The 14,177-nt window shown below is 33.9% G+C and overlaps 1 protein-coding gene across 3 annotated transcripts; it reads left to right on the forward strand.

Annotated features, from left to right (window-relative positions):
* The first annotated feature begins 383 nt into the window (after nt 1–383).
* On the forward strand, nt 384–13,930 carry LOC120775846 (sodium-dependent nutrient amino acid transporter 1-like). 3 transcript variants are annotated; one of them, XM_040106214.1, is made up of 11 exons: nt 384–556; nt 8,808–8,897; nt 8,968–9,187; nt 9,281–9,551; nt 9,943–10,046; nt 10,126–10,315; nt 12,706–12,882; nt 12,960–13,059; nt 13,248–13,424; nt 13,568–13,662; nt 13,733–13,930. In XM_040106214.1, exons 1-11 carry the CDS (start codon nt 517–519, stop codon nt 13,907–13,909), a joined length of 1,641 nt encoding a protein of 546 aa, XP_039962148.1. In that variant the 5' UTR covers nt 384–516; the 3' UTR covers nt 13,910–13,930. The 3 variants fall into 3 exon arrangements, with proteins under 3 accessions (XP_039962148.1, XP_039962150.1, XP_039962147.1); XM_040106216.1 differs by lacking the exon at nt 384–556 and adding an exon at nt 612–691; XM_040106213.1 differs by lacking the exon at nt 384–556 and adding an exon at nt 6,351–6,593.
* Nucleotides 13,931–14,177: the final 247 nt, after the last annotated feature.

Here is a 14,177-nt window from a genome sequence, read left to right on the forward strand (position 1 = left end):
GAACATACCGTGGAAACTGGCCTTGTGGGTATTTTTCAGTATACATATGTATGCCATCCATTTGAACCGTAAATAAAAATAATTTGTATACTCTTGCAGGTTGTTGTTGGTTTGTATCACCTAAAACTAATCGAGATAGATATAGATACGTATATATACAATATAAATGATGAGGATAACGAGGCGAGTTGAAATCCGGATGACTTTCTGTCTGTGCAAGATAACTTGAGAAAAAATCAAGATATTTTGATGAAACTTGGAATGCTTGTTCTTGCCAAAAAAGTAAGGACGAGTACGACTGCAGTATTGTAGCAAAGTATCAGCTGAACATCAGCAACAGAGTATCAAGTTAAGCAGCTCGAACACAGCCATAGAACTCTAATTTGACACCGGGGATTGCAGTAGCACCTGTGGGCAATTCAATGTATATATCTCCTAAGCCATCAAAGCTACAGCTACAGCTAAATTTACTCAGCGCAAATATTGTAAGGACTCCTACCGACAGTGTGGAAATGGATGAAATCGGAAAATAACCCTACTCACACCCGATATAACGGTAAACTACTGAAAGCGCAATAAATCAATAATGAAATTTTACCTGCGAGATGGTATGAGAGACCTTTATGAGAACCGGTGTAAAAGTTGGACGATGCACGTGGCACCGGTAATTTTTTGGTGAATCACATATCTTGTAAGTTTATTATTTTCATATTCCTATGTCAAAGTGTGAAAATGGGCGAAATCGGACTACAACCATGCCTACTTCCATATAAAACAATATTAAATTCCACTTGATTCTTTCACTTTCCAGTGCACACATCAGAAAGAAATTGATACAACGAAAGAAAATTTGCACGAATAATTCCTTTAAAGTACTGCACTTTACAACCAAAACATGTCCAAATCCAAACAAAACTGTTCAAACCCCTAGAGTTCCCATATACCTAATATAAAGTTTTTCGAAGTTCCGGGTGACTTTATCCGCATACATCGGCCAATATGTGAGTTATCTCAATGGAAATGAGAACGTGTTGTACGCATAACAGTGTATCTTTGTACCTAAAATAGATAAAATTGGGTGAAAACTTGACCTATCTCCCATATAACTAATATCCGAATTTCGAACATCGAACACTTGACCCCACATGATTGGAGATTGTATGTGAGGTACTTTATGAAACCCAAGGAACATCTTTTTTTAATATGTAGCATGTTAATATTTAGTATGTGGTACTGGCAAAAATAGGTAAAATCGGGACGAGACTACATACTTATAATGATTTTCATTTTTCTAACAAATCTTATGTTGAATATGTTGATCAGCGTACGATTTGAATATACATATAAAATTGCTTGGATTCCGACTCCTCTGGTTGACGTTTTACACCTTAAGGCTTTTCCTTGGCTTTTGGTTGGTAATAATTCCGCCCCTTTGCGAAGTTCATTCAAATGTACCGCATAATTGTGATCTCTTTCATATTGGTTCTAAGAATTTGGTTTGTAGGCATTGTTTAGCTAAGCATTTTGCTTCAGAGTCTACAATGCGTAAAACACATTCCTTCACTATGTGTTGTCATAAGGGTAAAGTACATCTTCCACTATTAGCACAAAATTATTATTTTTTAATTATTATAAACTTCTCAGGATCCGCCGCCAAATAACTCTAAGTATGGTAATAAAAATTTAGTTGTAATACAGCGGAAAAAGTTAATTTTAATCTGAAGATTTGCTGCGGATACCACAGTTATAAAGCGTAATATTTCGTCAAATTTAAAAACGGACGATACAGACGTCCGAAAACTTAACTTCAAATACGAAACCCACTGTATTTGTTCCCAAAGTGCCAAGAAAAAACTGATCAACAATAATTCGCTGAGTATTTATTATTAAAATGTTAGAGGTCTTAATACAAAACTTAATGATCTGTATTTACCTAGCATTAATTGTAATTTTAAAATCATTGCCTTCACAGAAACTTGGCTAAAGCCACACACTTTTGATAATGAGATATTCTATAGCGAATTTGGAATCTTTAGATATGACCGGCTGATAGGAGGTGGTAGGTATCCTGTTTGCTGTGCATTCTTCAATTGCGTCTGAAGAACTCGATGCTCCTCATGCCGATTGCATTGAGTTTAAGTGCATTCGAATTTGCGCCAATAGTGGCCATATTTAACTAACTTGATCTTATATACCGCCTCAATCGGACTTATCTGTATATAAGCTGCATGTTTCTTTAATAAATAATGTTTCCTCCCTGGCTAATAATACTAATTCCATGATTGTTTTAAGAGATTTCAATTTAACTTGTGTATCATGAAAATCTATTGATGATTGCATCATTCCTCTTAGTGCTCGCTTATGTTTTAACGAGTTCCTAGATGAAATGTCAAAGTTGGGTCCTAATCAAATTAATTTAATTTCAAACAAGTTTGGTAAGACCTTAGATCAGGTTTACGTTAATTACACTTCAATATTTTTATTTTGTTCAATACACTACTATGTCCAATGACGATCACACAATTTCTAATATGTTTGCTGAATTCTTTAGGTCCAATTACTCTTCAAACTCTCGAAAAAGTGTTCAGCATTTCCCGACATTTGCAATAAGGAATCATGTTAGCATTTTGCATAAATCTCAAAAACTATTTTTGCAGTATATACGTATACCAACGTATGTGAGGATATAATGTCGACTACATTTTATATGACAGAATCAAGTCAATTTGAGGGCTAATGTGTATAACAATATTACTGATTATTTGCAATCGAATCATGTAGGAGATGTTAGCTTAGGTCGTGAAGTGATTTTGGCTTCCGAAAAACATGTATCAAAATTACTTATGTACGTGCAATGCCAATCGCATTCGCAGAAAAGCGACCTTGTTATAAAATTGAACAAGATATTGGATTGAGGCAGGGGCCTAGAACTCTAATAGAATTTTATAATGATGTTAATAAGAAATTAACATAATTAATTAAAAACGGGTCTCCGAACTTTTATAATGGGATTAAACACCCAATAGATAAGATACGTTCTACATTGGTGTTACACGACTTACCAAGTGCTCTTGCGAAGGCTCAAGAGCTATATTCTAACAAAATGCGAGCACAATTTCTACTGCATTTTTCAAAAAACTATCAAGTTGGTTCACGAAACCAACCAGTTATTATTCATGGTTCGAACGTCATCCAATATTTCAATAAAATCAATTTATTTGGCGTTCAAGAACGATTTCATTCGAAAATTTATAGAGCGACCTCTTAACAGGAATACATTTTTCAAACAACATCGGAGCTAAAATTGGTATTACATATCAAATGATAATTTATAACATAAATAAGACAGAAAAATACATTTTCTAAGTGATTTGCCGGTATTAAAATAATATTGAACAAAAATGTGCTCTATCTGATGGAAAAACTGACAACAAAAAAAGAAAATCTAATCGATTTAAAAATCATAAACAAGAACAGATATAAGATGCCAAACCCGGAGGTAATACTTACTGTTTAAATGAGATAAGTCCCTACCCATTCTACCCGAGAAAAACTGGTGCACCCAGCAAAACACAGCTCAATACACCACAGCCGATGACACCATAACACAACACAACACCAACACAACTCACCACATCTGTACACAAACACACTAAACAAAAAGCATGGACAACGGGGTAGCAGACACAATTCGCACATCACCTTTCGATTCAACGTTAAAAATCATATCCGCGGCTTTCAAGTCGACATAAACGTAATCCGACGAGCTTGCGTGATAAATCTTTTGTGCACTCAAAAGGGTTTTAACATCGGCAACAGTATTTTTCCTAATATTCTGTTTACATTAAGCCAAAACCAGAAACAGAAGAAATGATTTTGTGCGAGAATAAATTGTAAATTTAATTTTTTTTTAAATTTATTTTTGTAAATTATTTTCTACAATTTTTTTTTAGATTTTGTTCAAATTCTTCAACTATTCTATTGGTCGAATTTCAATCGCATATACGTACTTAAGTGTATACCATGTTTATACATATGTATACATATGTATGTATGTAAATGGTACCACCCATGCTCCGAAGTTTAGGTGCTGTTTCTTGTATACATGCCCTTGTTTTATTAATTCAAGCTTTTCCAATGCACTAAAGAAAATTCATTAGACATGCTCTTTGCTGCAACGGAGTATCTCCTTTGTTTGGTTAATTTACAAAGGACAAGTTGAAATCTTATCAGTAATTAATTGAAGGCAAATAAAGTACTTGTGTTAAAAATTGTGTATATTTTGAATGGGCCCGTACAGTCCAGAATTATGTAATATATAAGTTAGCTTTTGATCGTATAGGAAATGAGACTTAACTTATTTTCGACTTCGGCAAATACTATTTCGGTTCACCTTTAGCAAAAAATCATCGGTTTCAGTCAGTCGCATTTGCCGGAAAAACTTTCCTTACAACATACATACACATCTAATTGTATACTATTGCAACATGTTGCTGAAGAGTATAATAGTTTTGTTCACCAAACGGTTGTTTGTATCATCAAAAAGTAATCAAAATAGATATAAAGTTATGTATCTTTAAATGTCTGTCAGTCCGTCCAGGCAATTACTTGAATAAAAAAGAGATGCCTTGAATCATGGTTCATGTGATCCTTGACAAAAAAGTGAATACGTGTTCGTAGATGGGCGTAATCGGATCACTGCTTTTAATCGAAAACGTATAAAGTGTCATAATTAAACACAAACTTATAATTTGGTACAGAGAATTGCAATGACAAGGGGCACCGGTGAACTGAAAATTTTGAAAAATGGGTACATATCTCCTAAACTACCAATTCGCTTAGAGCAAATATCATAAAGCCCATACCGACTGTCTGAAAATGTATGAAATCACTCCCCATATAACGATTTTGTTAAAAAATAAGTACTAAAAGAGCGAAAAATCACTCAGGCTGATATAAAAAGGCTTTATGGGAGCCGAGGTCAAAATCGGTCGATGGTCGTTGTACCACCCACATTTATGAGAAAATCCATATCTCGGGACCTAGTGGTCGGATTTCCATCAAATTTCGTATGTAATATTATTCAGACATTCTATATAGCCGTGTGAAAATTGGCGAAATCAGGTAAAAATCATACCTACTTCCTGTATAACACAATTTTAAACTCCATATAATTCTTCCATTTTCCAGTATAGAAATACAGCATCAACGAATATATTCAGATAAAACATTGTACAAATAGTACCTTTGAGATATGCAGCTCGAGTCAAAAAATTGTAAAAATCGGACCATAACTGTTCGAGTCCCACATACCATGTGGAGTATCAGTGCCTATGGCTGACTTGTCACATCTGTGAGATATACATATTTGTGAAATTCGGAAAAAATGTGTTTTCGATAATAATATGCTCTCCCAAAATAGGGCTGAATCGGATCAATACTTCCCTTAGCCCCCATGTAGTATATCTAATATAAATTTTCGAACTTTTACTTTATACCGTATATATCGGTTAGTACCTTAGTGAAATCAAGAGAGCATGTTTTACTAATAACAATATACATATCTTTGTCCTGACTTTACTCCATATATACATATTTTGATTGCGATCAAGCATTTTTGCATTCAGACCTTCCATTTCTATGCTCCAAATGAGTTTAGCAAAACTTTCGCTGACGGGAAGTAAAATATAATAATAAAACTTAGTGATTGTAATCCATTCACCATTTCGTCGAACAACGAAGTTGAATCTATTCGCTACAATTTTAACATTGCCAACACCTGAAGGTATTTAGACTGTCCCTTGATCCTGAAACTTGCAAGAGCATAAAATGTTCGGTTACACCCGAAGTTAGCATTTTTTGTTAATTTTTATATTTAGCGTTCGAAAATAATTAACATTCTTGAAATGATAAGCTTAACAATTCCACGGTTTTCTAAGATCTTCTTATATCTGCCAACTGTCGCCCATGTAGACCTTTAGAATCACATAGAATACTACACACACTTATAAAGCTTTGGAATGACTTGTTATCCAGTCGATATTTTCAAAGCAATTAATTTCAACAATTTTAATTCCTTACTAACTCACACACATAAGTTTCACTAACACAGAAGTAAGCAATGCAATAAATTGCTGTAGTATACTGTTAATTTAATCTTGAAATTATGGAATTCTGCACTCATTCTATTGACGTCTAAATTGTTTTATCATTAGGCTTTGCAATAAATTCGGTCGCCTCAAGTTTCAGTTTTATTTTATTACTTTCGCGGTATCTGTCTTATGACACACTCCATGCAGACAGCAAAAGCAAGCCGAATTGGAATAAACGCAATATTAGTTTAATTTAACATTTAAAGCAGTATAGTCGCATTTCACTTGGAATTAAAAATAAAATGGATAAAAAAAATACGGCCCCCATCGATGCTGAAGTTAAAAATGATCGGGAAAATTGGTCCGGAAAATTGGATTTTTTAATGTCTTGCATATCTGTATCAGTTGGTTTGGGTAATATATGGAGGTTTCCATTCATCGCATATGAAAATGGTGGAGGGGTTTTCCTGGTACCATACATAATTGTACTATTTCTTATTGGTAAGCAGTTAAAACCCTTAACAATCAGTCTGATAAATTCATTTTTGCAAGTGCACCATTCATTCTTGATGAGACTTCAGAAAAAACTTTGATTAGATCAAATGTTACAATTTTTTGTTTTACGAGAAAAATTGGAAAGTGATCATAACAGTGTGAAAAATCTGTAAAAGTAGTTTCGAAAATAAAATTCTCCGGGGTAAAATTCCTAATCTACTCAACCGATTTCAGTAAAATTTAACACACAGTGGCCAGTTGATCGAACTTAACAGATAGTTTACATATATCTTAACACAATACGTATAGGAAACAAGTAAGGAAGGGCTAAGTTCAGGTGCAACCGAACATTTTATACTTTTGCAACTTTTAAGAATCAAAGTGTGGGGAATACCTCAAGGTGCGAAACGTCAACCACAGGATCAGAATCCAAGCAATTATATGTTTACAGCGTTTGGCCGGAAAGTAATCGGACTGATTTTCTTCCGCCGCGACTGTACTTCGGAGCGTGCGCGCTTTATATGATCAAGCATGCATCGTCCACAATGAATTTGTTTTTCCTGGACAAACCGTCAACGCCAATTTTTACGTTGAAGTCCTCAAGAGACTCAAACGAAGGGTTAATCGGGTACGACAAGGCATCCCACCTTTTCTTGTGAACAGCTATCTAACCAAGGTCGGCATTCCAACGCTTCCGCAGCCGCCCTACAGCCCAGTTGTGGCCTCCTCAGACTTTTTTTCATTGCCTTAAAAGGCATATGAAAGGCAAGCATTTTGAGACGACAGAGGGGATCCAAGCAGCATGCACCTCGGCTCTCAAAACTATTCCGGAGAATGCCTTCCGTGACGCCTTCAATACTTGGAAATCGCACTGGTAGCGCTGCATCGACGCAGAAGGAATTTTTGAAAGTTTTTAAAGAATTGTAACGATTGGTTCAATCATATTTTTTAAATCGCCCTATGTAAAATAATCGTTTCTGACCACTCCCAAGTGAATGGCAATCAGAGAACTTTCCTCACTTGCGTGAATTTCTACACATGACTACATCGCCTACGCTGGCTATGTCAAGTCGTACGTATGAACAAAACACTCCAGCTCTTCGACGCAGTATCCGTGGGGGAAGCATAGGAAGAGAGAGACCCCCACCCCGTTAGAAAACCAGGTTGAGAAGGATCTGGCTTCGCTTGGAATTTTCAATTGGCGCCACGTTGCGAAAAGAAGAAACGATTGGCGCGCTGTTGTTAACTCGGCTATAATCGCCTAAGCGGTGCCTACGCCAGTAAAGAAGAAGAAAAAGATATATGTAACTCATGCACTCTTCGACATATTCGACATAAGGGGGTGTTAGAAAAACGAAAATTATTTTGCCTGAGATTCATTAAGGTGCCTCACATATCATCACAAATCACATGGAGTAAAGTCACCCGGATGTTATATGTTTTTATATAGGGGCTAGGTCGAGTTTATATGCGGGATCTGAGGGAAGTATTGAGCCGATTTAACCCATTCTCTACATATCCACGTACCACTATCAGGAAAGGATTATCTGAATTACCTGAATTTCAATTATGACCAATATTTGCGGGAAAAGTCATCTCTAGGTACTGGGGTCGAAATAAACGGTTCCTAGGGGCTTGAACAGTTTTTTCTGAATTTGAACAATTTTAGATCATAAGTTGGCACTCTGAAGGCATTATTCGTGCAAAGTTTTATCCTGTTATATTATTAAAATTAAAATTGTCTTATATGGAGAGAAGGCGATGTAGCAGCCTATTTCGATCTTCGCACTGTTACATAGAAATGTGAAAAGAAAATCACGTACCAAGTTTGGTTGAAATCGGTCGAGCCAAGCCCACTTTTTCAAAATTTTTAGCCCACAGGTGCTTCTTGTTACTGCGACCCCCTGTGCCAAATTACAGTTCTTCATCATAATTTTGTGCTTAGTTAAGGCACTTTGTAGGCTTTCGCTTTATGGCGCTTGGTACTGGCCCGATTACGCCCATCTGCAAGTTTTTAGTTTTAGATGATACAAACAACCGTTAGGTGAGCAAAACTACTCCGTTAAATTCGAATGCAGGCAATAACGTTTTTGCCTTAATTTGTAAATAAAATTTTCTCTGTATTGAATAGTTTATTTTAATAGTATTTAATGTATACCACAGCCACAGCAAAGCGAGGTCGAATCTATTTAATATATAGTATGTTTAAATTATTAATAGGTAAACCTATGTACTACATGGAAGCTCTTTTGGGCCAATTTGCCAGTAAAAGTTCCGTGAAGATGTGGTCTGCTTGTCCAATATTTATGGGTGCGTATTCAAAATTAAAAATTTTTCATAAATTATTCATTGCGGGACCTCATAACTGGTACACCTTTAGGTGTGGGCATCGGGCAGGCAATAGCAACGTTTGCCGTATTGACATACTATTCGGCTTTAATAGCTGTAACTATTTATTACTTCATCGCATCATTTCAATCGCCCTTGCCATGGGCGTATTGTAGGGAAGAGTGGCTAAACTGCGTCGGCTCCAGTCTCTCAAACAGTGAAAATGTTAGCTCAAGTGAAAAATTACAAAGCAGCTCCGAGTTGTATTTCAGGTAAATAGTATTTTGTTGGTATTTTATTTAATTACTTAAATATTAAAAATTAAAATAATGAAGATTGAGTAAATAATTGAAAATACTTTATAGTAACACTGTTTTGAGAGAATTGGACGATATATCTGAAGGGATTGGAATTCCAAGCTGGCGACTTATATTAACTCTTTTGCTTTCTTGGATAGTTACATATTTAATTTTGATAAAAGGCATGCGAAGTTTGGGAAAGGTTGCATACTTTTTGGCAATATTCCCCTACGTAATCTTAATAACATTGCTAATAAGGGCAGTGACTTTAGAGGGGTCTGTTGACGGAATTATATATTTTCTAAAACCTGAATGGGATAAACTGCTTAATATGAAGGTATGAAAATTGTTTGTATGGTATGCATAATAAGTGTTAATATGACTTATTCAATTAATTCAATTTGATATAATTCTATTATTATAAATGTATCTAGTCTTTCAAAAATTTCATTAGATCTATGTGGTTAGCATTATAAAAGAGTTTAATTCAATTTTATATAATTCTGTTATTATAAATGTATCTAGTCTTTTAAAAATTTCATTAGAAATATGTGATTAGCATTATAAAAGAGTTTATAATGTTAATTTGTTGAATACATGTACATACATATATACAATATATAAATAGTTTTTCGACATCTTTCTCAAGTATGTATTACTGTTCAAAGGAATTTCAAAATTGTTTACTAAATTTTAATGATTGTATAATTATTCTTGATGAATTTCAGGTGTGGAAAGAAGCAGTAGTTCAGTGCTTCTTTTCTTTAGCTGTTTGTTTTGGACCGATTGTTGCGTTTTCGTCGCATAATCAATTTCGTTACAAGGTTTACAGGTAAAAGCTGATATTTTTTGATAATACTTTTTGTTGTAATATGTATTTTTGTACATCCTATCAAAAATGTTCCTTTTAGAGATGCTATGATTGTTACAACATTGGACACCATTACATCGCTTGTGGCTGGCATTACTATTTTTGGAATATTAGGAAATTTAGCACTTAACCTGAATGCACCAAATATTAGCGAGGTGGTGCGTAGTGGCACTGGATTAGCATTTATTTCATATCCTGATGCAATTGCTAAATTCAATTTTGTACCTCAAGTGAGTTTAGATACAAATTTGTAAACAATTCGATTGCATATATACTTACATACATACATTCAAACTCATAAATTCATTCTTGGCTGATCTTTAGTTTCAGTGCGAAACACAATTAGTGTCAGACAGTTATTATGGAATATAAATTACAATTTAAAAATGTAGTAATTTTATATCATAATTTTGTGGAGTGGTACGCCCTTAAACAGATTTAATGTCTATGTCTCGCAATACACTAAAGTTATTTCAAACCAAACTTCCTGAGTTCTAAGTCATTTTAGCACCGCTTCATATACTGTAAAAATAGGTGAAATCTGAAGATAAACACGCCCACTTCTCATATAATGGCTATGTAGGAAACGTTAAGTTTTACATCCGAGTTAGCACAAAGGGACTTCATAGGACACGGTATAAAAATTTAATAATGGGATTTCTAAATGAAATCCAAGTTTAATTAATAACTTCACTTCCCTAGCATAAAATTCAATCTGTTAGGTATCATAATGAAACTCATACTGTGATCACTATACATACCTTATATTAATTTAAATTTCGAATTGGATTTTTACCGATATATCACTCAATAGTAAGATATCTTAGCGAAGCCAAGAAAAACGTATAATATTGATGGTATATAAAATGTGTGAAATTGGTTCACGAAATATCCCAGCTTCCATATATCATAAGTGATTGTCACATTTATAAAATTGCGCGAAAACGTGAGTAACTGGAGTGGAGCCAAAAGTCGACGCAATCAGCTTTTATCTGCACCTAATCCCAATATACCAAAACAATATAGTGATTTCCAACCCAATCGACGTTCCGTTAGATTGTTTGTGTTGGTTGATTTGATAAAATTGAAAGGATTTCATAATTTGCGATAACACTGAATATTATAATCTCAAGCTGATATAACCCACTCGATTTCTTCGAATAGTACATACATATGTATTGGTTGACTGCTTACACAACATGTTTATGCTCTTTCAATATGTTGCTACAGAGTATAATAGATTTGTTTGTTTGTTCACCTACCGGTGGTTTGTATCACCTAAAACGAATCAAAATAGATACAACACCTGGAGGCTGAAAATTTTGATTCTTCTCTATTCTTTCACTTTATAGTGTACAAATCAAGAAGCTATTAATATAACGGGAAGAAGCTTGCACGAATATTACGTTCGAAGTATGCCACTTTATGATCAAAAATTGTCCAAATCGAACTAAAATTGTTCACTCCAGTACCTATAGTTGACTTTTGACCGTAAATATCGGTCAAAATTTGAGATATATTATAATTGAAATTCAGGGACTATGCTTTCCTGTCAACAGTATGACGAACGTCAAAAATTGGTTGAATAGGGTTAGGAAGTATTGTCCCATATACCAAATACAATAATTTTCGAACTTCTAGGTGACGGCATATATCGGCCAATATGAAAATGAGAGAGCGTGTTTTACTCATAACACTGTACCTTTAGCCCTAAAATAGATAAAATTTGCAAAAACTACTTAACCTAGCCAATAGCTAATATCAGGATTTTCGAACATCAGAATGGTAATTGCATGTGAGATATTTTATGAAACCCAGGAAGCATATTTTTAGTATGTGCCCTGTTAATAGTATGAGGTATTGACAAAAATAGATAAAATATGTATATAAAAAAAATATATATATAGTGATTTTCGTTTTTCTAACAAACCTTTTTTCGAATATGTCGGTCGGTGTATGAATTATCTATGTATAGTAACTGGTTACTCCTTATTAGGTTCTTCCTTACTTGTTTAATATAAAGTTTTGCCACCACCTGAAAGAGTTTCCCGTGCTTTGATTCTTGCAAATTGCAAGAGTATAAAATGTTCATTTGTACCCTAAGTTCGGGTACTTCCTTACATACTTGTTTATTATAAAATATTCCCATTAATTAGATTCTTTTATATAGCGAGAGTATAAAGTATTCGGTTACATCCGAACTTACTTCACACATTTTTATTCACACAAATTTCAAGAAGATGGACTGCTCGATAAGCGTTCTTACTTGTTATACTTGTACACTCTAAATATACTACAAGTATATATGTACATATGTACATATTTCAGATGCTAACTATAGCAAAACAAACATCGGTATACAATTTCACTTTAAAACGATTTGTGAACAAATTATTTTGTAAGCAAACATTCAAATATTGCGAATTATTTTATATGTTTTAATTTCATACAAATTTGTTCGTTACTCTCGCAATACATATGTTGCACTAGATTTGTTATTGTACTCGAACTTAAGATCACAGTTATCCGTATAGTAATGCGTAGTTAAATTTATTATCTGCAAAATATACCTTCTTCCATTTCATAAATTAAGAAAATATTAATTTTTAATGCCGAAAAGCTTTTTGCGGTATTATTTTTTTTCATGCTTTTTGTTCTCGGGATCGGCACCTTAGCGGCACTACAAAGTGCTTTAGTGACAATTATCTGTGACCAATTCAAATTAAAAAGGTTCTGGCTTGTTTCATTGATAACAACAATAATCGAATTTGGCATTAGTATATTATATGTGACGCCGGTGAGTTGCACTTTGATCATATCTAATAAACCAATAATTATTCGATTAATTTGTGTGTGTGGTTTTCAATTTATTAGGGTGGACAATGGATTCTTAATCTTGTGGACTATTTCGCTGGAACTTACATAGTATTCTCTCTAGCAGTTTTTGAAATAATCGGTATAACATGGTTCTATGGTACGGAAAGTATTCGTTTTGAGTAGTTTTATCTTTTAACATGTATGTAACATTAGACCTACGATTATTTTCCATGCATTGTTGTTTTTCTATTACCACGCATGTACAAACCTTCAAACTTCTACAAATATACATAGTACTTGTATAATTTCATTAACATAAGTATATATGGATGTATGTATATGTAGGTCTGCGTAACTTCTGTGATGACGTGGAATTCATGACCAACCGAAAAGTGTCCATTTACTGGCGGCTTTGTTGGGGCATAATAACTCCATTACTATTGGCGGTCATTTTTATATATTCACTTGCGGTCATGGAACCTTTAACATATGCAGGGTGGTCATACCCCTCTTCTGCCGAAAGTAAGTAACTTATATGTATATGTATGTTTAATGTGGTAGAACTTTTTGTGATTTTTTATGTTTTTAGCATAATCATGTCTTTCATATGAAATCATCCAGATATACATATATAATAAAGAATGCATTCATATTAATCATTACAGTTGTCGGCTGGATATTACTCTTACTTGGATTTCTTCAATTTCCGTTGTGGGGTATTTGGTACTTATATATTCATAAAGAAGCTACCTTTAGAAGAGTAATTATATAAAATTAAATTGTTTTATACATAAACATTCACGTTATTGTAAGAATTGTTTACATTTTAGACAATCAAAAAATCGATATCTCCGAGTCAGCAGTGGGGCCCAACAGATCCAGAAATATATGTGGAATGGCTGCAGCACAAGGAATCTCTGAAGAGGTTGCGGGAAGAAGAGAGAAATGAAAAGGCGCTTAGCAAGTTTAAGCAAAATATTTATTATCTAATAGGCATATCGAAATAAAGTTGATAAATGGCAATATAAGTGAGTAATGTGTACCATATCTCTTCGATATGCATATATGCGCATGGTTTTTCAATAAGGGTGATATGATTTACTTAAAACAAAAAACACTAATTCTTTAGGAAATTCAAATGTTGTTTTTTTAATGTTAAGTACAATCGATACAATTATATTTTGAATATAACATCATTCAAATGGGTTTCACGATTTCTTTTGCAGGAACGAATTCGATGAACCAAATTTTCGAGTACTTTTTCCACTAAATCAA

This window comes from Bactrocera tryoni, chromosome 4, assembly GCF_016617805.1.
Source record: "Bactrocera tryoni isolate S06 chromosome 4, CSIRO_BtryS06_freeze2, whole genome shotgun sequence".
Lineage (NCBI taxonomy): Eukaryota > Metazoa > Arthropoda > Insecta > Diptera > Tephritidae > Bactrocera > Bactrocera tryoni.